The sequence below is a fragment of the Hyperolius riggenbachi genome, chromosome 6 (genome assembly GCF_040937935.1).
Source record: "Hyperolius riggenbachi isolate aHypRig1 chromosome 6, aHypRig1.pri, whole genome shotgun sequence".
Taxonomy (NCBI): Eukaryota; Metazoa; Chordata; class Amphibia; order Anura; family Hyperoliidae; genus Hyperolius; species Hyperolius riggenbachi.
Genome location: NC_090651.1, coordinates 285,850,447 through 285,876,646, shown reverse-complemented (window position 1 = coordinate 285,876,646; position 26,200 = coordinate 285,850,447). Strand labels below are relative to the sequence as shown.

At 43.2% G+C, this 26,200-nt stretch overlaps 1 protein-coding gene across 8 annotated transcripts in view; it reads left to right on the top strand.

The window, feature by feature from the left end:
* NECTIN1 (nectin cell adhesion molecule 1) overlaps window positions 1-26,200 on the top strand; it is a 316,761-nt gene that overhangs the window by 227,087 nt on the left and 63,474 nt on the right. For all 8 annotated transcript variants that reach the window (XM_068240982.1, XM_068240981.1, XM_068240986.1 and 5 more), the window contains exons 6-7: window positions 13,808-13,955; window positions 20,085-20,169. In XM_068240982.1, coding sequence (XP_068097083.1) covers window positions 13,808-13,955; window positions 20,085-20,169 — 233 coding nt within the window. The remainder of the gene's footprint in view (window positions 1-13,807; window positions 13,956-20,084; window positions 20,170-26,200) is intronic.

Genomic DNA, 26,200 nt, shown 5'->3' with positions numbered 1-26,200 from the left:
GAATTATTTTATTCTAAATGTGTTTTAATGGGGAAATAGGAAAAAATGTGGGAAAAAATTATTATTTTTCAGTTTTCGGCCATTATAGTTTTTAAATAAAGCATGCTACTGTAATTAAAACCCATGAAATGTATTAACCCATTTGTCCCGGTTATAAAACCATTTAAATTATGTCCCTATCACAATGTTTGGCGACAATATTTTATTTGGAAATAAAGGTGCATTTTTTTCAGTTTTGCATCCATCCCTAATTACAAGCCCGCAGTTTATAAAGTAACAGTGTTATACCCTCTTGACATAAATATTTAAAAAGTTCAGTCCCTAAGCTAACTATTTATGTTTTTTTTTTATTGTATTATTTTTTTTTTAATTACAAAAAAAAAATAAAAATTGGGGAGTGTGGGAGGTAATGAGTTAATTTATTGTGTAAATGTAATGTTTGAATATGTTAAATGCTTTTAGGGTGTAGTTTACTATTTGGCCATAAGATGGCCACAGAGTGTTTGTTTACATGCGACCTGTAAGCGTCCGGAAGGACGCTTACAGGAAGCAGTAGGAGGCTGGGAGACTCACAATGATCTCGCTGTTTCTGAAAGAAGCAGCAGATCATTGCGGGGGCTAGATCAACGAAAGGGAATGGATTTTCCCGTTCATTGATCTCCGGGTGAGCGGGCGGCGGCGTGCACGAGCGGGGGGTGCACGCGCACGAGCAGCGGGAGCGCGGACAGCGGTGGTAGCGCGGAAGGTACGGATTTCTCCGTCCCTGGTGTTTTAGGGGGGAAAAAAGGGGCGGAGAAATTCGTACCGCTGGGGGTAAAGTGGTTAATATTAACCTACTGTTATCTAAGCCTAACACTAATCCCCCTTACCTACTACTAGCGCTAACCTATGGTTAACTACAGCATGCATTTGCATAGGCCCATACTGTATCAACCAAGCCAAAACTTGCAGCTGCAAAGAGGACGCAATATTAAACAAGATTACTTCTAAAATCTCAGCCCATATTCAATTCACTTTTTCTCCTGAGTTACCTCCTAGGAGATAATTGTCATATTCTCTTTATAATAACTTTTAAGAATTTTACAATTGAAAAATTACCCAAAAGTAGCTAAAAAAAAGTACTATTAAAATTATTTTGAGTATTTTCTTGCTTTCTGGTGGCTTAAAAAACATTTTATGACAAGGTGTGAAAACATCACCTAGGAGAAAACTAAGGAGAAAAAGAGAATTGCATATGGGCTCTCATATCTAATAATGGTGCAGAGTTGCAGAACTGGTAAACAATTGATATCTGGAAGACATTCATCTTTACTTGTTGAACTAGCATTCTATTAGTATTTGGGCAGCTTAGAAAATGTATGCGGCAAAAATAATTAATCCATAATTAATCCATCTTCACTTACCGGAGGCTTCTTCCAGCCTCTAGAAGACTCTGTGTCCCTCGCCACTGTCCCACTCTTACCCAGTCTTCTGCTGCCCGTTCCATAGCATTGGCACACACGCATCGGGAGTTGCTACAGAGGGGACAGCAGAAAACCGGGTTAGAGTGGAACTGTGGTGAGGGACACTGAGGGCCTGTTTCCACTACACGCAGATTCTGCATGCAGAAAACTGACTCCAATGAATGTCTATGTGCCTGTTTCCACTGAATGCAATTTTTCTGATGCAGATTTCTCATAGGCATTCATTGGAGTCAGTTTTCTGCATGCAGAATCTGCGTGTAGTGGAAACAGGCCCTGAGTCTTCTAGGGGCTGCAAGAAGCCTCCGGAAAGTGAAGATGGATTAATTATTTTGGCCTCATGCATCCTTTAAAACACACCTGAAGTGAGAGCAATATGGAGGCTGCCATATTTATTTATTTTTAAAGAATGCAGCCTGCCTGGCAGTTCTGCTGATCCTCTGTCCAGTAAAAGCATGCAGCAGATCAGATGTTTCTGACTGAAGTCTGACTGGATTAGCTGCATGCTTGTTTCAGGTGTGTCATTCAGACACCACTGATGCCAAAAGATCAGCAGGATGCCGAGGCAACTAGTATTGTTTAAATGCAAATAAATATGGCAGCCTCCATATCCCTCTCACTTCAGGGGTCCCTTAATGTTGGTACTGCAATGGGGTTCATTTCTAATCAAAATAAAGTAAATGCATATAAATTAATTTGGTTGACTTCAAAACGCTGGAGCAGCATACTCCAAAACTGACTAAAAAGTCTAGGTATACAGAGATTTACAAGGTTTAATTTTGTTAAACATATTTTAAAATATACCTGAATGAATGAACTGCATTGCAACTCCAAACACAAGCTAGTTTTAAGCTCCCTTCATAAATACAGTTCCTGATAAACCTTCTGTTTGCACATCAGTACTCCTATTCATGAGAGCCTTTTCACTGTGAAACATAATTGCATAAATGTAGCGATTTTTGTTTTTACACCTGGCTGTATAATGCTCAAAGCTGTCAATGGAGCATGTTATACCTGATTATTCATCAGCAGTGGTGCTTGAATTTAACTCATGAGCCATCCGGCCAAACTTTGTACAAAACAATCTGTTTTTGGAAGGTTCCAAATCGAAACATTAATGAAGTCGATGAGGAAACATTTTGGTGGATCCTTGTGTTCTCTGGAGAGCAACTACAGCAGCCAAAGCCACCAAAATGGCATGAAAATACCTCTAAAAGTCTGTACATTGTGCTATATACGAAAAGATTAGGAAATGTGTAGAGCAGGGGGAGAAGACATTATATGTGGCTTGGAGGGCAGTGTAAGGTGCCCATTACCAGTACAATTTTTTTCACCAAATGCGATCTTTCAATGCAATTTTAACAATCAAATTGTATAGAAAATTTGCTTTTTATGAAGGCAATCGATAAGGAATGATTCTTTGGTTTGCTAAATAGGATAAAATCGATCTGAAAGTTGGATTTTATGATCAAATTTGAAGGAAGAATTGTTTAGTAAATGTGAAAATCAATTATTGCCTTCCGATATGAACATTCAAATCGCATTGAAAGATTGCATTTAGTGAAAAATTGTCCCGTTAATGGGCACCTTTGCAAACCTTTCAATCTACAGCTAACTTTGCTGTACATATCAACATTTTATGCTAAGTATACACTGCTAACTTGGTGTATTACTGTTGGGGGTAGGGATGGTAAATAAGGGATGCAAATAATTTCGAGTTGATGCAGGAGTATGCAAATTTTGTATGAAAATATATGCAACTTGATAATGGACCAATCGAATTTTACCTCAGCTGGATGTGATTGGTTCATCTTCCAGCTGCATAAATTTGCATACAAAATTTGCGTAGTGCTGCATAAACCATCCCTAGTTGGGAGTCCCAGATATGCGCTTTAGTGATTCTGTATAGAGATTGGTGGACTTCTTGCTCAGCAGCTTACTGCTTGCTGGAAGAGCCTGATGGGTAAACAGCTAGTGTTGCAGTTCACCCACTGACCAGTGCACTTGTAAGAAATCCTGTTGCAAATAGGGTTTTTCCCTGAAACCATACTGCGAGCATGCCATCGCCTATGAAGCCTGAGTCTCCCCTGCATAGCTTCCCTGCCTACTCACTGGTGTGCACAGAGCTCGGCCGACCACCATCACATGAGACCAAAAAGATAAGCATAGAGAGCTGGACAGGCGCGCTGTATGAGCAATGGGAAGAAGAGCAGCTCTCTGATTTGCTGAGTTACAACCAATTATAGGAATCCTCTCCTTCACACTTCTCATCCAGCCCGCCCATCCAGCTCTCTGCGTCCTTGGCCCTGTCATGAAGTCGGCCTGTCTCCCCTGTAAGTGAGCAAGGAGGCCAGGCAGGGGAAGTGGCAGAGAAGTGTCAGGAAGTGATTCAGCGAGTGTGTGATACCACTTGCTCTGAAAAAAAAATGGCATACAGGTTTATGAACCTGCAAATTCTGGTACAAAAACGGGCAAACCTGTAACAGTGTGGGTTGTGTGTCTTTCCTATTTTGCCATCCAAACCACATAATGTGACCCCTCCCAACATCAGCAGGTCATTTTCCCTCTTTTATTGAAATCTGTTGGTCACCTCTGCTCCTGGGTTCCATGAGCATCCTTTCCAATTTTCAGCATGACAGGCTAGCACTTGTATTGTTTCCAAGCTTTAAACAGACCATCCTCCGGGTCAAATGGGCCACGCTCCGAATGACAGATCTTCATATGATCATCCAAGTTTGTTGCTAGCGCTGTTCTCTCATTTAAAATGCAGTTACAGAGTACCTTGAAGAGGGAAAAGCTCAAAGGGACACAGGAGCTACTTAGTGCTGAATAGTTTAAAAAGATAATATGGTGTATTATACTTAAGGGTTGGGGTGGGGAGGGGGGGTCTGTAGCATCCACCATCAAGGCAAATAGAGTATTGCCTGCCTCATATTCAGGCTGTTGATCCCATCTTGGATCATGGAAGTCACAATCTAGGATGCAGTGAAAACAGTAAAAACCGTTTAGTGATTTGAGGCATCCACAAGGTTAAAAGTGGGATTATACAGAAAATTATGTTTTTTCTGTAATGCATTAGACAAGACACAGAACATTTATATTGTGCTTTTTGCCACTTAGGTTGTGCTCCACGGGTAACCAGGGTCATTAGGGAGCCTTGCCCAAAAACTCCTTACTGTTTTACATACTAGCTTGCATAGCCGGCCTTTGATATGAGCGACTGGAGCGGTCGCTCAGGGCCAGTGGCGTAGTTAAGGAGCTGTGGGCCCCGATGCAAGTTTTACAATGGGGCCCCCCAAGCACTCTATACATAACAATTGATATGGCGTACCAAAAACCTGCCAATGGCAACTACAGTGTCAGAGGTGCAAGAAGGGGATGGGGAACAGTTTGTTAATGATTACCACTAATCAAAGTATCCATAGAAGTGATTATTATGAGCACAGGACCAATAGAGAGCCAATAGTTTAGTTGAGAGAGGGCCCTTCAGGGCCCCTCTGGCCCAAGGGCCCCGATGCGGTTGCAACCTCTGCAACCCCTATTGCTACGCCCCTGCTCAGGGCGCCAGCTTCAAATGGGGCGCCTATAGCTGGTTACCTATACTGAGGGCACCTATAGCTTTACTGAGGGCTCCAACACCTGGCTACCTTTACTGAGGGCTCCAACACCTGGCTATCTATACTGGAGGCACCTACACCTGGCTACCTATGGGGACCAGGGGGGGATGGAGACCTTCAACTGACTTCCTATACTGGGGGCACCTATGCTTGGCAACCTATTTTGAGGGCATCTACACATGAGATCCTATACTGGGGGCACCTATACATGGCTACCTACCTATACGGAGTCTGAGGGCGTTTTTTTTTGGGGGGGGGGGGGGCACTGCAGCTATAACGCGTGGTGCAAATTGTCAGTGCTGTGCTATCATTCTAAATGGGGAGGAGGGCTGCTAACTGTCCCTCTGATTGTTTTTATTAATATTCCTGAAAGGTTCTAGCCTTCATTTTTAAGTGTATTCAGGATAATGCTCTCTTTCCATCCATTTGTGGTTATTAATAGTATTTTTTCTATTATACATACGTGACACAGAGATCTGAGCATTTGGCGTGATGTGTCAACGTCAAAAAGGTTGGGAACCACTGTTCTAGGAGATATCTCAGGAGAAAAGGGGAATTGCATATGGGCCTGTGTGTGTGTATACGTGCATGCGTGTGTGTGTATATGCACGTGGGAAGAGGATGAAGAGGGGGGGGGGCACAAAAATCAGGTTTCGCTCAGGGCGCTGTGAAACCTAAGGCCGGCCCTGCTAGCTTGAGCCAGGATTCAAACCCTGGTCAAGGCCTCAAATCCTACATCAAAAGCAACAGCCGTACCGATACTCTATCCTCCACTATAAACATATATCAACATATTAACGTAATCAAAACATTGTCCTAAAAAATGTATATATATCAACATTATATTTTACTGGATCCTCTAATCAACTCACGGTCACAAGATTAAATGATGCAATTTCAAAGGTTAATAACTGGTTATAAAGAAATGATTCCTATCTGACAATACTGAATACAAATATTTATTTTACTATAGCCGCCTGGAGTGAAAGTATTTGCTCAAGGACAATAAATATTGCAATGTAATTATAACCATAAATAAAAAAAATAATAATCTCATAACCATAATTAAATTATTTGCATCCTAATAAATACACTACACAAACTGTCCAGACAGAGTACATTAAATAGGTTATTGGTGTATAAGTAATATTAATGGGCTGGATGATAGGTGAATAAAATCAAATGAAGTGTCAGGAATTAAAACTTTATGTTAAATGTTATTTTTAAAAACAGTACCATAAAAATGTATAATCAAAGTACAAAGACAAATTAGTAATAGCCAGTATGTGCACTTACCTAGTGGTGGTACCTATAGCATTAGCGCCTGCCTGTATTCACTCTATAATGGTCAGTGCATTAGTGGCCAATGTCAATTTTCTCTCTAAATGTGAAGTGGTAGCCTGTGACGTTCAGGTGTAATAATGCACATGCACACTTTCATGCGTAATTTTGCACATTCACAATAAGTTATGAAATTTTATATAACGCATGTGCATAATAACTTGGGGTGACCAATTATTGTTGCTGATGCCCCCTCTGGTGAATATAATTGGAAGTGCCTTTTGGGAAATTGTAAAATGCTCTTCAAAATATAGATACAATACAATACAATACAATAACATTTCTATAGCGCTTTTCTCCCATAGGACTCAAAGCGCTTAGCCTCTCTCAGATTCAGTAGTTGGTAGTAGGATGAAGTATTTACACAACAAAAGGTATATTTCTGCAAATGCCAAACTGAACAGGTGGGTTTTCAGTCTGGATTTAAACACGTCCAGGGAAGGAGCTGTCCTGATCTGCTGAGGTAAGGAGTTCCAGAACGTAGGAGCAGCATGACAGAAGGCTAGATAACTGGATAATTGAGAAATGATAGATCAACTCTTTGTGCATGAGGTAAAAGAGATAATGATGTCACAGTATAAAAGACAAGATCATAAGAAAGCAGAACAACGATAATAATATTTACATTAGAGGATACAGCATTTAAACTGCACTATACATAAAATCTATAAGTTCTGTATAGAAGGTAAATAACAAATACATATATTTAAAAATGTCATTGTAATGATAAAGTCCAAAATTGATTGTGTACATGTATAATCAAATACAGTATAATGAATTGTGTCCTACATTGAGCAATTTTTAGAGGTGACATAGTGGTTGTAGTGATAAGCAACATACTAAAGAAATCACGTCCGCCTTTCAGAACCATGCAAACTGTGTAACTACAAATATACACTAAACTAAACAACTGATTTTTTTTTCTACAATGGGGACACTAAGTAGTTGTGAGAACAAGTAACTATATATATATATATATATATATATATATATATATATATATATATATATATATTGTTGCTACAAATTACACTTACAAATTTGTGTCCTGCTGCTTCTACAAATAATCTACAACTACAACAGGCTACACTGACTGGAAGGGCAAAGCAATAATGGTGGGAAGTTAAAAGTATTTGGAACTATAATGTGCAGATTGGCAGCAGTGTTGCTCAATGCTTGATAAAATATGCCACACTTGCAAAAAATATCAAGTTCTACAGTAAACAATGATGATGGAAAGCAGATAAGCAGTTTTGCTGAATGCTTTCTGTAATATGCTGCCCACATAGAAGAGATGATGACGATAAATAATTTACCACACAGCTATGCACTCCAATAGCCAATGCCTGCATTTACATACAAACACTGTCTGAACGAAATTATAATATCCAGCAAATGATGTAACATATGATCATCTCACAGCAGTAAACCCCCCTCCCGCTTTTATATCATTGGTTTGGCCACATGCCAGGTGATTAAGTTGACTAACATATTGCCTGCTACCACCATAATGGCTTAATATATAATTAAGGGCATTATGAGATAGCTCACCAATCTCCTTATAGTCTTCATGAATAGAACCTTATCATCACTCGATGTATGGCCAGATCGACAATTAGATGGACCTGTGTGATCGAACCTGATACTTTACACTGGGGGGACACTGGCAGGGGGAAGGTGGGTGGGTCTGTTGGGTCCATAATTTTTCATGATCATTGCGGCACCGATTCTCTTCCGATTTGGTAGAATTTTGAATGGGCACCTATACTCTGACAAAGCTGAATGACTAGTCTTCAAGTCAAATTTGACTTTTACCTGAATCTGAACAAAACACTATTTATTAGTTATATTCTATGTAGATGTTGATAATTTGTACCATTATTTTATTTACTGCATGACTGATTTGTTTATTGTATGGTGATATACTAAATCAGGTGTATTTATCCTGTGTTCTATTCTCATTTGAAAATAGAAAAAGAAATGCAAACATGCGGTAAATTTAGGACGTCTTTGAAGGGGGAAAGATCATCTGTTTAGAGTTTCCACGGTGCCTGTATTCTCCCAGCTCCCATAATCCTCTTTTATTCACTCTGCTTTCAGTTACACGCTCTGTCATTCACATAGTTAAGAAGCTTGTCAGGAATCGTGGAAACATTTCTAGGTTAAGATGGCACCTCCGCTGAACAGGAGTTCTGACAGAAGCTGAGGAACAAATCCATGTCGCTAGCTTAGTTAATCGCAATTGTTAACCTTCTGAAGTTAGTAGTTAAGAAGACTAAAAACCTAGTGGAATTAAAACAAAAAAATCTGTAAGATCCCAGCAGCCTCCTCTCACTTCATACTTGATTCTCTTGCATTTATTTGTAGGACCCTCATGCCTGATTCTCTTACATTTATCTATAAGACCCCAGCCTCCTCTCACCTCCTCTCACCTCATGCCCGGTTCTCTTGCATTTATCGATAAGACCCAAGGCTGAGAGATCCAGCCTTGGGTCTTATCAATAAATGCTGATGCAAATGTTTCACCGGGAAGTGAGGTGAAACATTTGCATCAGCAGCAGAGATTACAGGGACAGCATGTTTGTACTGTGTTTACAGCATACAGTCAGAGTCAGAGGAGAAACAAGAGGAGAGCGAAGAGGTCATCAATGGAGAAAAGCAGCTTGTTGTGCTGTGTGAGGAGTATGACAGTGAGGGGGAGGCCATAAAGCAGCAGTGTTCATTTTAGAAGGGAGGAAGTGGCACTGCTGTCCTGACTGAGGAGGAATATAGTGGCTGTGGGTGAGCAGTTTGTTTGTCAAAGACTCACAGCCAGCCAGTGTGCTATTGTGTTGAGCTGCAGCATGTCATGTGAGATTCATTGAATGAAGCAGAGTAAATTGTCAGGTGCTGTGTGATCATTACAAATCCTGGGGGGGGGGGGGTGTTAGGGCTGTTGGCGCATACTCACAAGTTTGCCTCAGGCAGCACAAAGTCTAGAACCGGCTCTGATAAGACCCCAGCCTATTCTCGCTTCATTCCCGATTCTCTTGCATCTCTTTAACAGTCAGAAAGTCAGTCAGTCAGAAAAATACTGTTAGGGCTCTTTTCCACTAGCTGCGACCCACGTGAACAAGCAGATCACCGGCGTTTTGCCGATCGCTGGTGCAGCATGTTTTACATGTAAATCGTGGTGCACTTTTACCATTAGTGCATTTCAATCCCTTGCTAATCAATAATCGCTGCGCAATTATTGTTGCAATCGGGTTTCGCTCCCGACAGTTCACACTGCAATCGTGTCATGTGAAAAAAGAAGCTCTTGCAAGCACCAATGCATTGTTAACACTTTGTACAAGCTCTTTTCTTTAATTATATTACAAATGCAAGCTCCCTTGCCCTGTTTTTTCCAAGGCTCCATTAACATGTGCTGTCAGCCTCTAGGTGGTCCTCCTGCCCCCAAACAGCTGTCAGTAAGGGAAGAGGTGCACATTCTGCTGCATAGAGCATACAGCAGGCACCATTGTGATACCATACCTAGGGAAATGAGTTCATGGATAACAACATAATAGTGTTTGATCAGAGCACTGAGCACACTGAGTAATGTGTGTACTATTAGCAACATTCTCATTTGCAGGAATTTACCCAGTGGTAAGTGACACTTTGAGTAAAGGAAATGCTAATTAACAAGGAAAGAGGCAGGGGGGAAATACTGGTCTGCAGGAAGGGTAGTGAATAATTGCTGCACTTGGGGGCCTGGAGGAGGTATTGGCTGCAATTAATTGACAGGATATGTTCATCTAACTGTACACAGTGCATAGACTACATATATGTATTGCTATCCAAACTTCCGTGCCCATAGCCTTGTTAGATGTAAATCTGGCTCTGGTTGCAGAAGATAATATATATATATATATATATATATAGCACAGATGCAAGCTTTTGGCCATAAAGACAATTTGGTATCATGTGATTGTGTATAACAAACAAAACCATATGTTATACATTTCCCTGGTTTTACGCCTCTTTCCATTTTTGAATCTGTCCTGATCCTGTTCTGTATTCTTAGTGACCAGGATCCTAGCATCTGTTGTCTGTTCCTCTCCATCATTATGTTTAAAAGAAATCTGAAACATCCTTAGATAAATAATGGAAGATAGACACAGGAAGTAGTGAGGTATTTGTATACAATGGGAAGGAGTATGTATAATATGCTATATACATAATTCCGGGGGCTGCTTCATTTAGCAACCAGCTGTTGAGCTTAAGGATAGAATTATGAACCTTCTCTGTTTGAAAAACCTATGGTAAACTCTGTCCAGCTGATCTGTGTCAGTAACCCAGCTGTTAGTGATGAGCTGTTTTTCTGCTCTCGCCTAACTGATATCACAGTTATCACAGATATCACACAGTTAAGAGGCAGCTGAGTAACATGAAGCAAGCTAGATTAGAACCCATGATATTCGAGTCTAAAGGCAGAAACATTGCCTCTGTACCATTGCTTCTGGTGTAACCTTGTTTGTGAAAATGTTTGCTGATAATAGGGAGGGATAATAGAAAAGCATAATTTTCACCATAGTGCCCCTTTAAAGTGGACCTGAACTCTTGCACAGCACAGAATGAAAACATAGAGAAATGCACCCTGTATATATTTAGAGAGTTTAGCCTGTCTAATCCCACCTCATTTGTGTCTAATCACAAATTGTAATTTTATCTCTCCCCTGTGTCACCTGACTGCCATGACAAATAAGGCAGATAAGCTAATTTAAAGCACAGGATGTTAAAGAGAACTCGAGGTGGGTTTGAAGAATATTATCTGCATACAGAGGCTGGATCTGCCTATACAGCCCAGCCTCTGTTGCTATCCCAAACCCCCCTAAGGTCCCCCTGCACTCTGCAATCCCTCATAAATCACAGCCACGCTGCTGACAAACAGCTTGTCAGAGCTGGCTGTGTTTATCTCTATAGTGTCAGTCTGCTGCTCTCCCCGCCTCCTGCAGAACTCCGGTCCCCGCCTGCCTCCCTTCCCTCCCTGCTGATTGGAGGGAAGGGACGGGGGCAGGGACCGGAGCTATGCAGGAGGTGGGGGAGCAGCTGAGACTGACACTACAGATGTAAACACAGCCACACAGCACGGCTGTGATTTATGAGGGATTGCAGAGTGCAGGGGGACCTTAGTGGGGTTTGGGATAGCAACAGAGGCTGGGCTGTATAGGCAGATCCAGCCTCTGTATGCAGATAACATTCTTTAAACACACCTCGGGTTCTCTTTAACAATACGTCTGCTTTCATAAAAGCAGGAAGTAGAAACAGTGCAGATTTATTGTGGGATTTTTATGAGCTGTAACAAATAAAGGTTTTTCATTAAAAGTTATAATGCTGTTGCGTATCTTATAGAGCAGAGAGGAAGTTCTGAGTTCAGGTCCGCTTTAAGCAAACCTAGATGCTAAGCAATCCATAGATAACAGTTGTATTGGTTGGAGTACTGCTTTGAAAGGAGCTTACTATGGGGATAGTGGTAGGAATTAAGCCTTATGGAATAGCCTTTTAAGAGGACAATGGTTAGTTTTCCGCAGGAAGTATTTTGACTCAGTGATTTGAATCAGATGATTCTGCTGCAAATATTACATTACCAAGGACATGCGCATGCAAAGGAGCTTAGCACTAGCCATAGCAGCCACAGCAACCGCTATGGGGCCCAGGAGAAAAGGATACCCAAGAGGTAATGTGTTCACTATTTATTTTCCTGTTTTTCTCTATGATCTGACTTTACTTCAGTGCTTATAGACTGTTTGCAGTGTACATTGCGTAGGAATGTTCAATGGCCAGTCACCTTATATCTTATAGGATAGGAGCAGGAGGCATTGCTTTCGAGTGCCTAGGTCTGAGGGCCCCATCAAAATTCTGCTATGGGGCCACATCATCTCTAGCTATGCCTCTGCGTCAGGGAATCAAGTCCTCTTCTAATACGTCCAGTGTTCCAGCTCTTATTGACTGTATGGCTGCTAAACAGTAGTGGCATTACTGGAGTGGCTGTTCAGGAACGTGAGGTCACTGCTGGTACCGACTATAAACAAACACCTTCCAATCGATTGGCAGCTAAGAAAGCACAATCCAGTTAACCACTTTCCTCCTGGATATCATTCATGATTACACTGCAGACAGAAGACAAGAATGATCAACCCTTCATAGTCTAAAGTGTTTAATGTACAGGCTACCCTAATGATACTGACCTTTGGCTAAGATCTGATTCACATCTTCTGAGTGCGAAAATCTAACATACTGACAGTCCTGCTGATACCGACCTTTGCTTGATTAGTGAATGAAATCTCTGGCCTGTCAAATTAAACATATGGATTGTCTTGCTCATCCTGACCTTTATATCTTTAATCCACTGCCTGTTGTGCTGAACCTCGTGACCTGATACTAAAGCTAAAAACTATCACTTTCAAGTCTGAGGTTTTCTCTCTTCTCATCCACTATCAACTGTTAATCGTAAATAGTATGAAATCTGAAAAGTGACCTTTTTATGGTACATTCGTGTATACTTAGGCAGGGCCTGTGTCCAACATTCCAACTACTGATGCACAAAACTTTTCTCCTTAAGGATCTCTCCTTACTCTTTTTCTACCCCAACTATAAGGAGAGCTAATTCATAAGATAAGCAGTCAGATAACAAAACCTGGTTCATGAGATAAACACAAGAAACAAACAGGAGAGCTCATCCAAACTCAGCAGCACAGAATGCGCCCAACGACGGGAGCACTATGGGGCGCATGGCTGGGCCGCACATGTGCAGTACCCCCTGTTTTGCGTAGTTAACGGGGCATTTAGCAGAAGATCCAGGTGGTGGAGGAGGACGGCAAGGGACTGAACAGCCTGAAGGTGGCTGGAGGAAGCCCCAGGTATGTATAATCCTATTTCATTTTACAGGTATCTGGTTTCCTTTAACGTACCCCCTGAACCAAGGCAAACTCTATTACACAAAGTGCGCCTGTGCAGTGAAAGCACTTGTGAATGAGGGCTTCCTTTGTCTGTGCTCGCATGGTTTGACACAGTTCCAATACACATACTGTCGCTAGGGGGAGCTTCCAGGTTTTCATATTTGACTGGAGTATTGCATTGCATATAAAGACCACCAGGGACTGGGAACAAGTGGAACCCCAACGACTATGAGCACTGCCAGGATACTTCTTAAATGGTAATCTAGCTCACCATTGTCTTTTGGTCTTTTTTTGTAGCCCCAGTCCTGGGGTAATTTAATTTATCAGGAAAAAAAAAAAGAAACGTGTCAAGAACAGTATATTTAGTGAGAAATCAGATGCATTTTGAATGATCATTGTAGTCATATGAAGGGTTGTTAGCATGCAGCTCAGCAGCATTATGCTCTATATTTACTGCTCTTTCTTTCAGATAAGCCTTTACCACAGGGACTGTCTGGAACTGTACTGGGTATCCTCGGGGGAGTGTTGGCAGCACTACTGATAATATCGGCTGCAGTGAGTGCATTCCTGATGAGGAGAAAGAAGCAGAAGCAGAGATCAGACACAGACAGTGACATGTGAGTATACAGCTCATACACAACTTCCTGAAAAAAGAAGAAAGAACTAACGCCACAACTTTATTCTTTTGGAAAGAGTGAATGCTTGCAATTGCGGTTAGATTTTTATGGCTGTGTGTCCATGATCTAATGGTTTCTGTACAGTGGTTTGGCAGCTCATATCAGTGGGCATTCGTAAGCCGGGGACTCCCTGTATTTGAAATATAAGACGCAGTGACTCAACCTCCCCATTTTGGGGGGAGAAAAAGTGGATCTAAAAGTCTGAAAAATATGGTAGGTGTGATGTGCATAACAACTGAAAACAACTAAACGATATTCACATGCTTGTCTGATCATACAATGGCAGAGAACACCATGTTTTATTGTTTAGCATGCAAGTAGTTGGTGTCCTGAATAAGAAAGCAGTGGATCTTGCAAATGTTGTTTATATGAGGGCACCAGAGCTTGTATAGTGTGTAGGGATGAGCAGGAAAAATTCCTGTACTTGATTTCACAGCAAATATGGCAAATTTTCGAATAAGAAAATTTCACCAAAATTTGCCATTTTGGTGCATTTGCATTGAAGTCTATGAGGACGAATTTCGTGGTTGATTGCAAGGCCCATACAATTGTGAATGTGCACATTCACAGTTTTATAGGGTTATGAAGGCTAACCCAGGGCACATGTAAAAAAATAAAATAAAAAACCTTTTTGAGAAAATTGATTTTAGAGGGCAAAACTCATTTAAAAAAAAGAACAATGTTGGATTGCATCAGCTTCAGTCTCATTAATTTCACCATGCTTTAATATGTAAGGCAGCTTTCACACTTATGCATCCAAATTCCACAATTTTACACATTTTTTTTGCATGCAGGAATCCGTGTTTTGTTATTTTTTGCTTGCTTTCCTTATTTTTTTCTCTGTGGTTTTTTATGTATGCAAATTTACAGATAGCGATTTGTCATGCATGTTATTGAAGCTAATTTACATGAAAGTGTATCTAATTCATTTCAAAATTGCATTCATTTTTTCTATGTTCCCACTGACTTTATTAAACGTCAATCACATATCATAAATAAAAAAAGCAGTTGATTTTGGAAAACTTAAAGGGAACCTTAACCGGCGGGGAAAAATAAATTCACTTACCTGGGGGCTTTCCCAAGCCTCCTGCAGCCTTCCTGTGCCCGCGCCGGTCCTTCGGTGCCCTCCGGTCTCTCTCCGCCGCTTAGTTTCGTTTTCGGCCGACCGCCAGTCGTCCTGCTGCAAAGCGTCCTCTTCTTCCGCATTCCCTGTCGTAAAGAGCCGTAAAGCGTGTCCGCATGACGCCAAACGCGTCCCTTTAATGAGACTGAAGCTGCTGCAATCCAAAATTGCACTGGGTTTAAAACTTAATTTTTCCTTCCAAAATTTTAAAATCTATTTTCTCAAAAGCTACAAGGTCTTAAAAAAATACATTGACATGTTTCATGGGCTACCCTTGATATATATACCAGATTTGGTGTCAGGGTCAGAATCATCTTCAAGATCCTATGTTTGGCCTACAAATCTATACACAAGTTCTGCCCAACCCACATCTCTGACCTGGTCAGCAGGTACACAACTGGCCACCCAACCACACCTCACATATCGCACTCCAATGCACCACTACAGGGCTTGGCTAGAGCCACCACCGGGAAGCACGGTGGCACAGTGAATAGCAATATCCCCTTGCAGTGCTGGATCCGTTTCAGATCCCAGCCAGATCCCAGCCAGAAGTTTGTATGTTCTTCCTGTGTCTGTATAGGTTTCCTCCAGACACTCTGTTTTCCTCCTACATCCTAAAAACATACAGATAAGCGCAATGGCTTCCCCTCCCCCCAAAAAAAATTGGCCCTAGACTACGATGGACCTATGACTATGGTAGGGATTGGATTGTGAGCCCCTGTGAGGGACAGTTGGTAACAAGACTATATACTGTGTAAAGCAATGTGGAAATGTCAGCGCTATGTGAATAGGAAACAGGCCCGGATTTACCTTACAGGAGCACAGAGCTCCTGACACCTTAGATTTCGCCCTCCATGAACCTACCAACCCCCACCAAACTTCAAGTGTGCTGATTGTCCCAGCTGTCACTTCTCCATGACTTCCCCTGCCCGTAGCTACAGAGGCCCCTTATTATTAGGTAGCCAGAAGTACCCTCAATATTAAGTAGCTAGAGGTGCCCCTGACTGAAGCTAGATCTCGTCAGTGGAATGCCAAGGGCAGGATGAGTAACCTCACATTTACACTCTCATCAAAACTCTTCATAGGGAAGGAGGGAGGAGCTTGGGGAGGGGAGTGAGCCGCCTTTCCCTCATCAGGCACCTGTGGGCATGTGCCAAAGTGCCTTATGGTAAATCCGGCCCTGATACGAAATAATAATAATTCTGTGGAACTTTCTCCCACTGCCCATCATGTTTGCCCCCTCATTCAGCACCTTTAACCAAACCCTCAGAACTCATATCTTCAAGAAGGGCTACCTCACCTCGCCAATGTTCTAAGTCTCCCTGCCTAGAGCTTCACGATGCAGCCACCCTCCCATCGTGTCACCACCCCCTCACTGTAGACTGTAAGCAGGAGCTTCACTTTAGGTGTCCTTTAATGCAGAGCTTTTCAACCTTTTCACTAATTGTACCACTTTTATTGCATAAAAATTCAAAGTACCACCAGTGTGCCTGCACAGTACATCGGACCCGATCAGGCTCGGCTGTTTCTGCCAGAGTATGAGCGGAGAGCTGCTACTGCGCATGCATTCACGCCGACAAGAAGCTTCTTTAGAATCCAGAGGCTTCCTCCTCCCGAGGTAAGTTCCCCTGGGGCACTTTTTTCTTACTGGTACACTTTAAGAAAAGGGGGAACATATAGGAGGGAAATAGCAGGAGGCATTGGTGGAGTGATGTCACTTTCTGTATTTGAAGTATACCTGCAGTCACTGTGTACCATTCGCTGCCTGGCTGTCTCCTCACTGCTGATCTGAGGTCTGAAGTATGCCACAGGGCAGCACAGCGAGGAGCGAGCAAGGGGGAGCTGAACTTTGTGGAGGCTGGATGGGACCAGGACAAGAGGCAGGTTGGTAATTAAGTGGCAGGCAAACCAGGAGTGTACCACCTGGCCAACAGCAAAGTACCACTGGTGGTACACGTACCACAGTTTGAAAAGCCCTGCTTTAATGGAATGCTGTAGACCAGACAATACTGTTCATTTTGTACATCACATTTATACGATAAACCATTTGTTATTCGCCACATAGAGTTCCACAGCAATTCCTTTGTATTGTAAAGTGACTATAAATATTCATTTATTCGTGTGACAGAACACCTGACCCTCACTGGCAAACTCCTCTCATCTGTGCAGTAGGTCAGTGTGGGAGCAAGTACCTGAATTCATACATTCCATTTGTGAGCCATATATGGTATGGGTGAGTCATTCTCCTAATTCATTTCTGTGAGCTTGTCATGAATTTATTTATTGGTTCTATATTTAAGACTGGCCTGATCCAGTGTCTGCAGTTCCTGGAGATCAGCTTTAAGGGCCCTGTCACATGAATGACTGCAGCAGCAGTGACTGCTTTCAGAAATGAATTACTAGATGCTGCAACTTTAAGCAAGTGATAGATTTGGATTAACAGCAACCACCACCAACAACAACAGTGTCATTCTCTGAGACTCAGATAACTAGCTGGTAGAGCCTTCTGCCTGGAGGGCTCAAAGATGCGGAGATTGCTGCAATCAGGTTGGCCCTGCCATTGTGATTCATAGTGGTGAGGGAATAGAAGCCTTTTCGTGATACCATTTAAAAAAAATTATTATTATTATTATTTTGTAACAGTTGTCAGTTGGTCTTAAAGTGGAGCTGTTAGGGCCCTTTTCCATTTGCAGAGTGATGCGAGTGCGGCTACCTAGCCTCATCGCATCACTTCCGCTGCTGGCTGCATCACTTCCGCATCAGGAGAAAAATAAAACAGCATGCACTGCAACTTCTCTTTTGCGCAGGGGCGTAGCAATAGGGGGTGCAGAGGTAGCGACCGCATCGGGGCCCTTGGGCCAGAGGGGCCCCGAAGGGCCCTTCCTCAACTACAGAATAAGCTTTCTATTGGTCCTGTGCTCATAATAATCACTTCTATAGATACTTTGAATAGTGGCAATCACTAACAAACTGTTCCCCATCCCCTTCTTGCACCTCAGACACAGTAGTTGCCATTGGCAGGTTTTGGTGCACCATATCAATTGTTATGTATAGAGTGCTTGGGGGGCCCTATTGTAAAACTTGCATCGGGGCCCACAGCTCCTTAGCTACGCCACTGCTTTTGCGGCAGATGTACCAAATAAGAGCCAGGGGATCTGGTAAATGATATTCTATTGAGAAGAAAATTAAGAGTGATTTTTAACTTTTGGATTGCCTGGTCCTTATTACTTGTTAACCAGAAAAAATAGAGAATTGATTTTTGATTTTATATACAGTTACTCTTTAACCACTTGCCGACCGCACACTCATAACGTGCGTCGGCAAAGTGGCAGCTGCAGGACCAGCGACGCAGTACTGCGTCGCCAGCTGCAGCCTAATTAATCAGGAAGCAGCCGCTCGTACGAGCGGCTGCTTCCTGTCAATTCACGGCGGGGGGCTCCGTGAATAGCCTGCGGGCCGCCGATGGCGGCTCGCAGGCTAGATGTAAACACAAGCGGAAATAATCCGCTTTGTTTACATTTGTACGGCGCTGCTGCGCAGCAGCGCCGTAAGGCAGATCGGCGATCCCCGGCCAATCAGCGGCCGGGGATCGCCTCCATGTGACAGGGGACGTCCTGTCACTGGCTGCACAGGACGGATAGCGTCCTGTGCAGCCCAGATCTCCCGGGGGAGCAGGTAGGAGAGGGAGGGGGAGGATTTCGCCGCGGAGGGGGGCTTTGAGGTGCCCCCCCGCAAAATGCCAGCCAGGAGGAGCGATCAGACCCCCCCTGCACATCATCCCCCTAGTGGGGAAAAAAGGGGGGCGATCTGATCGCTCTGAGTGCCCTTTGATCTGTGCTGGGGGCTGCACAGCCCACCCAGCACAGATCACCTAAACCAGCGCTGGTCCTTAAGGGGGGGTAAAGGGTGGGTCCTCAAGTGGTTAAAGTGGCTATGGATCCAGAAATTGGCAGAACCGGCACTGATTACCAGATCAGCAGTGAGGGGCGTTGCTAAAAATTATAAGATACCTTTGTGCCCAAGGTAGCCCCCCAGTATAGGGAGCTTTGCAGGGAGTGCAATAGAGAGCCTTGCAGGGCATAAACTACTTACTGATCCTCCAGGTGCCGTCTTCTATGCATCCTGCAGCTCCCAGCGGCTTTCTGGCATCCATCCACGGCTCCTGGTGTGTCACCTGACCCAATACAGGTCAGGTGACACATCGGCAGCCGTACACAGACGTTGGAAAGCCGATGGGAGCTACAGGAAGTGTAGAAGACAGAACCCAGAGGATTGGTAAGTAAATACAGATTTATTGCCGGGATGGTCAGGAAGCTATTCATAAGCTGGCAGCAGACAGCTAAGAAAATAGTCCCCGTCCCTGCCCACCTGCCTGCTGCTCAGTCTTTACAGATGTAGCGAGGGGGAGGAAGATGCATGGATGTTGTTGGGGAGGGGGGCTTACGTTTTGAGGAGGGTAGTAAACATTTTACAAAAAAGTCCCCTGCCTTCGAGACCAGGCCCCCAGTGGCGTGGGGCCCCATAACTTTCACCATGGCTGCTATGGTGATCCCTGCACCACTGACAGCAGTGTGTGATGTTGAATTCATGTTGCATTCAAGTAGGTCGTAAGACTCCATTTGCTGGCTATTTTTGTGAGCGGTTGTGTTCCAGTAGGGCCTAGCAAAGCAAAAGCTCTTTATTTTGTAGTCTGTGACTAAATGATACTGTAAATTGTAGCAGTCAAGTAAGCTAATTGTGCACCAGTACATTTACATTGCATGTAGCTGTCCAAAAGTCCTGCTAATGTGTCTGTAGCACAAACCTCCACTCATTTTTTTCATTGTATCTTATGATACATTCCATAGTCAGCTTTTTCCCAGGTCAGGTGCTCTCTACTAAATTTTAAGAAGGTGCTTTATTCAGGAAAGAATCGTTATCTGCTACTTATGTCCTTCTCTTTATAGGGGGGATCCTCCTCCACAGCATAAACCAGCACCTCCACCAAAGAAGAAAACAGAGATGACCCACCTAACTGCTCAAGATATTCAGGTATTTGCAAGCAACGCTGCTTCTAAACAGTAAGCAGATTGACCCCATCAATTGGCCCAGATTGAAAATGGTCATACAGGTTTTTTTATGGATGTTTGGCCAGGGCGCCTCTAGCCATTTTGTCACTCCAGGCGAGAAATCCTGTGGTGCCCCCTGGGGTTGCTCCCCAGCCCCATACTCCCCACCCCCGTGGTGAACCCCACCCCCAAGCTCCCCCAAAATAATCGTAATGCAGCAGCGTTTCACCAGAAAATCAGAACATACACTTATTGCGGCATGGGTTCACCAGAAAATAGTTGTAATGCGGCAGAGCGTTTCACCAGAAAATGCACTTATTGCGGCATACACTCAAACACACCACACACAGTACACACACAAACACACACTATACACACACACACACACACACACACACCGCACACAACACACACTATATACACACACACACATACACACACACACACACACACACACACACACACACAGTACACACACTATACACACACACTATACACACACACAGTACACACACTATACACATGCACACACACACACACACACACACTACACTATACACACGCACACACAGACACACACACACACACACACACAGTACACACAAACTATACACACACACAGTACACACACTATACACAAGCACAGTACACACACTACACACACAAAATACACATATTGCTGCATGCACTCACACACACACCACACACAGTACACACACAAACACACACACACACACCGCACACAACACACACTAAATACACACCCACACACACAGTACACACACACTATACACACACACAGTACACACACACTATACACATGCACACACAGATACACATACCACACTATACACACGCACACACACACACAGTATATACAGTATACACACACACACACCGCACACAACACACACACTATACACACACAGTACACACAAACTATACACACGCACAGTACACACACACTATACACACCCACAGTACACACACTACACACACACACCACACACACCACACAATACACACACACACTATACACACGCACACAGTACACACACAGTATACACACGCACACATACACACAGCACACATACACACAGCACACACACACTATACACACGCACACACCATACACACACACTATACACACGCACACATTACACACACCACACACACCACACTATACACACACACACGCACACAGTACACACACACACACACACACACACACACACACATACACACACACACACACACACACTATACACACACACCACACTATACACACACACACACTATACACACACACAGCACACAATACACACACACTATACACACGCACACACACTATATACACACACATACACACACACACTATACATACATGGACACACACTATATACACACACACACACACACACACACACACACACACACACACACACACACACACTATACACACACACATACACACACTATGCTACTACACTCAGTCTCCACATCCACGCATCTATCAGTAGCAGAGAGAGAGGGAAGTTTAGACATGCCAGCAATAGGAGTGGGGGAAGTGCATGCAACCAGGCTAGCTGTCTGACTGCTCTGCCTCTGTTTCTGTGAATACTAGGTATGAGTTACTTGCTTGAAGGAACTGTTCAGAATGAATGAATCAGTTATGAGTCAAGACATACTCATTACTGCGGTTCCTTATTTGAATCATTGAGCTGAAGGAACTGAATGAATCAGTGAATCAGTTATGAGTGAAGAGTCAGGACTCAGGAGCTGCTGCTGTAATCTGATCCCTGAGTGAGCTGGGAGGAGTTCCCTCTCTCACTGACTCATTACTGTGGCCCTTCTTTAAATCATTGAGCCAAAGGAACTGAATGAAACAATGAATCAGTTAAGAGTCGAGTCAGGCGCTGCTGCTGCTGTAATCTGATCCCTGAGTGAGCTGAGAGGCATTTCTTCTCTCACTACTCAGTGCAGCTGCGCCCCTCCCTCCACCTGCGCTCCAGGCAAACATTTGTACTTTCCTGGTGGATGAGACAGCAGTGTATGGCCTCCTACTGTCATCTATTGTCACTGCTGAATCCACTAGTGTTTGGTTGCACCAATATAAGTATCACCTCTTACACATGATCCCAGGGCAATGTCTATTAAACTAAAGGATTTAAAACTTGTTTACATTTACAAAATGCAGGCCAGAGAAAACGTGTATAGGTTGGTGGGCTTTTTCCTACAACCCCTTGTACATTTATCACTGGAGCAGGCAGGAAGACAGAACAGATTGATTTTCTGATAGAACTACTGGACTATACTGTTAAAGGAAATTGTTTTTGGTATCAAGGGGAATATTGTATCCAGCATGTAGAATGGGCACAGGTCTTCCAGTTAGCCCTGCTATAGCTAATGTGAAGAACAGATCCTCAGTATGATAAATAATGATAGGATGGCCTTATGGAGGCACTACATATGTGACTTATTCATTTTTGGAGATAAGTCAAAGGATCTGTGTAAGGGTCTATTGAGGAATTAAACCTGAATAATCAAAACACAGAATGTCACCTTACTACAATCCTTTTTGATGGATCTGGAGTCTATGTTAGGAGTTGGGCTGTGTACACATACTTTATAAATTAATGGTCAGAAATGGATATATTCCTGTCAATAGCTGATATTATTGATTAACCACTTTTATAGCAGATGGCTCTAGCCCCATAAGGACCAGAGACGTTCTTTTCCTATTTTGCACAGTAATTACAGTGATTGGCTCACAGTAATCCCGGGATTAGGAACCAATGAAGATATAGAAGCTCTGCTGTCCGCATGGTAGCAGAGTGAGCACAGGTGCAGCGACGTGAACGGCAAGAGCGTAGAGAGACTGCATGGGGGATGATTGAAAACTACGCCCTGGCAGGAATATCAGGATACACACAGGGTGTAGATTTAATTCATCAAGATCTGGACCTGGATAATAATACAATAAATGGGGAGTATTTACAGCTTATCCACTTGAGGACCCACCCTTTACCCCCCCTTAAGGACCAGCATTATTTTTTGTGATCTGTGCTGGGTGGGCTCTGCAGCCCCCAGCACAGATCAGCTGGCACACAAAGCGATCAGATCGCCCCCCTTTTTTCCCCCCTATGGGGATGATGTGCAGGGGGGGTCTGATCGCTCCTCCTGTCTGGCATGTTGCGGGGGGGGGCACCTCAAAGCCCCCCTCCGCGGCGAAATTCCCCCCTCCCTCTCCTATCTGCTCATCCCCGGTGATCTGGGCTGCACAGGACGCTATCCGTCCTGTGCAGCCAGTGACAGGCTGTCCCCTGTCACATGGCGGTGATCCCCGGCCGCTGATTAGCTGGGGATCGCCGATCTGCCTTACGGCGCTGCTGCGCAGCAGCGCCGTACAATGTAAACAAAGCGGATTATTTCCGCTTGTGTTTACATTTAGCCTGCGAGCCGCGATCGGCGGCCCGCAGGCTATTCACGGAGCCCCCCGCCGTGAATTGACAGGAAGCAGCCGCTCGCGCGAGCGGCTGCTTCCTGATTAATCAGCCTGCAGCTGGCGACGCAATACTGCGTCGCTGGTCCTGCAGCTGCCACTTTGCCGACGCGCGGTATGAGTGCGCGGTCGGCAAGTGGTTAAGGTGCATACACAAATCCAATTTTGATTGGCCAATCACTGACAAATTCTACCACCCCATGTAGTTTGCGGGCCAAGAGGCTTTGAATACTATGAACAGATAGTGTAGGTGAGCTCTCATACTACATGGAAGGGGTAAAATTGGCCAGTCATCATACAATCAAAATTGGATGTGTGTACAAAGCTATAGAAGGAATTGCGCTGCAACAAGCCAGATTGTAGGTGGGTTAACAGAAAAGGGATACACAGGAAGTGAATTGTGGAAAGACATTTGCATAATTGCGGAATCAAATAGAGGTGAACTAAGCAGAGGTAGTTTTATGTAATTCTCACTAAACAAAAGAACAAAGCTCCTCCTCAAATAACATGTAATTAACACTATAGAGCAAATGGTAAATCAATAGCCTGAGACAAAGGTATCAAATATGAAAAATCTTTATTCTATAGCCAACTCAAAATTAAAAACAATTAAAACCAAGCAGCCCGCCTAGGTCACAGGCCCCTGAATAATAAATATTATAAATAGCTGAGTCATATGTCAACCTGGTATACACTAAATAACTCGATTGCTTGCCTGGGGGATCATGTGGAAAAATAAAGGTGGTGTCCCCTATGTAAAATAACAATAATTATGATTAGAGACATCCACCCCACATCTTGACCCACAGGGAAACAAGACAATAAAACAAATAATAACTCTCCTCACGAATACTCACTAATAAGGTGCTAGTGCTAAACTGTGATCACCAATAGGTACTGATAATAAACATCATAACTGACAAAAATAACCAATAACATTAATACAAACAATGTGCAAATATGCAAATGAGGTAGATAACCATATATCGTGAAAATGCAGATAAGGTGAAGAAAATAACACACAAATAACCATACAGGTAAATCAGGCATATGCAGCAGCATAGGGAAGATGGCGACATGAGAGACGCCAATGAGAAATATAAGTGAAGTTCAGGGTGAAAACCTAGAGTCAGAGAGGAGAGGACATGGAGACTCACCCAGTGAAAGAAAGATGAAGGACCTAGGAAGGCTGCAGTAGCGCTGCCCGCGCTATCCCACTAGTTCCGCCGAAGCTGCCAAGGGACAAATGAATAACAGAGCTGGCGCAGTTTAAATAACCCCCCGGAGACGCGGCCGCGTCATTTGCTCAACCCTGCGCGCCGTCTGAAACATCAGCACGCACGGCCGGCCAAGCGTCTGTTGAGACGCATAAGTCTCATTGAGACGCATGGAAAGTCACGTAACTATGACCTATACGTACAAATGGTCGCGTCATCGCCATCTAGTGGACAGTTGCCAAAATGCATCAAAGACAAGAATAAACCAAAAAAAATAGGTGTTTCATAGCCATCTAGTGGAGAAAAAGGGGACTTCAGTATAAAACAGAAAATATAGAACAAGATTCCTCAGAAAAGATCCAAATATCACAGGCCTACACGTACATCTAGAGCACAAGCAACATGATCATAGCAATTATATACATACAATCATATCAACTCCAGTATAATTATATCAATACAGTCATAACAATTATGGTACATAATTCTAAAGATCATTACAACAACAGTTAAACATAGATCCCTGCAATAAACACAATAATATAAAGACAATCCAATCATATTCTTATTGGAAATATCAAGCAAAGATGTTCTTATGATCCCAATGCGGTGATTTCTTCACCCCCATGGGGTCCCAGAAGCCCAGATTTCCCATCACGGTCCAAAAATAAGATTCAAAGGTAGTCCTAAATTCAAACATAGAAAAACCATGTATGAATATATATCAATCTGACATGTAAAAAACATATATGGGGAAGTAGCTTCTCACACATAACCTTCGCAGCAAGATATACTCAAGCATACTAGAGAGAATAAAAAAGACCAGTCCCCTTACCAAGGACCGTGGAAATCAATCTAAGGCCATCAATTACTCATCAAAAATGGTGGCCAAGTAAGTAGAACAATATCAGTAAAAGTCTGTCCAACCAGAATTCTATAAGAACACCCCAAGGTGTAGACTAAGAGTAGAAAAAAGTCTGACCTCCTCACCTTAAGGTCATAGAATCACTATACATAGGAAATTCTAATACAGAAGGAAGATCCTGAAATATGGAAAAACAAGTTTGCACCCTGGAAGCAAGGTGAGCCAGGCATACATGTTTCATTGTGGTAAATAACAACCCAGATTAAAATCTTCATTAAGGCCATTGGGAACCCGCGTACCCAGTTTATGTATCCACCGTAGCTCCCATTGTAACATCTTGGTGATATGATTTCCACCTCTAATATTTGGTTGTAACTTTTGGAGCCCATAAACCTTCCAATTCTCTATCCTGCTCAAAGAACATGTTAGG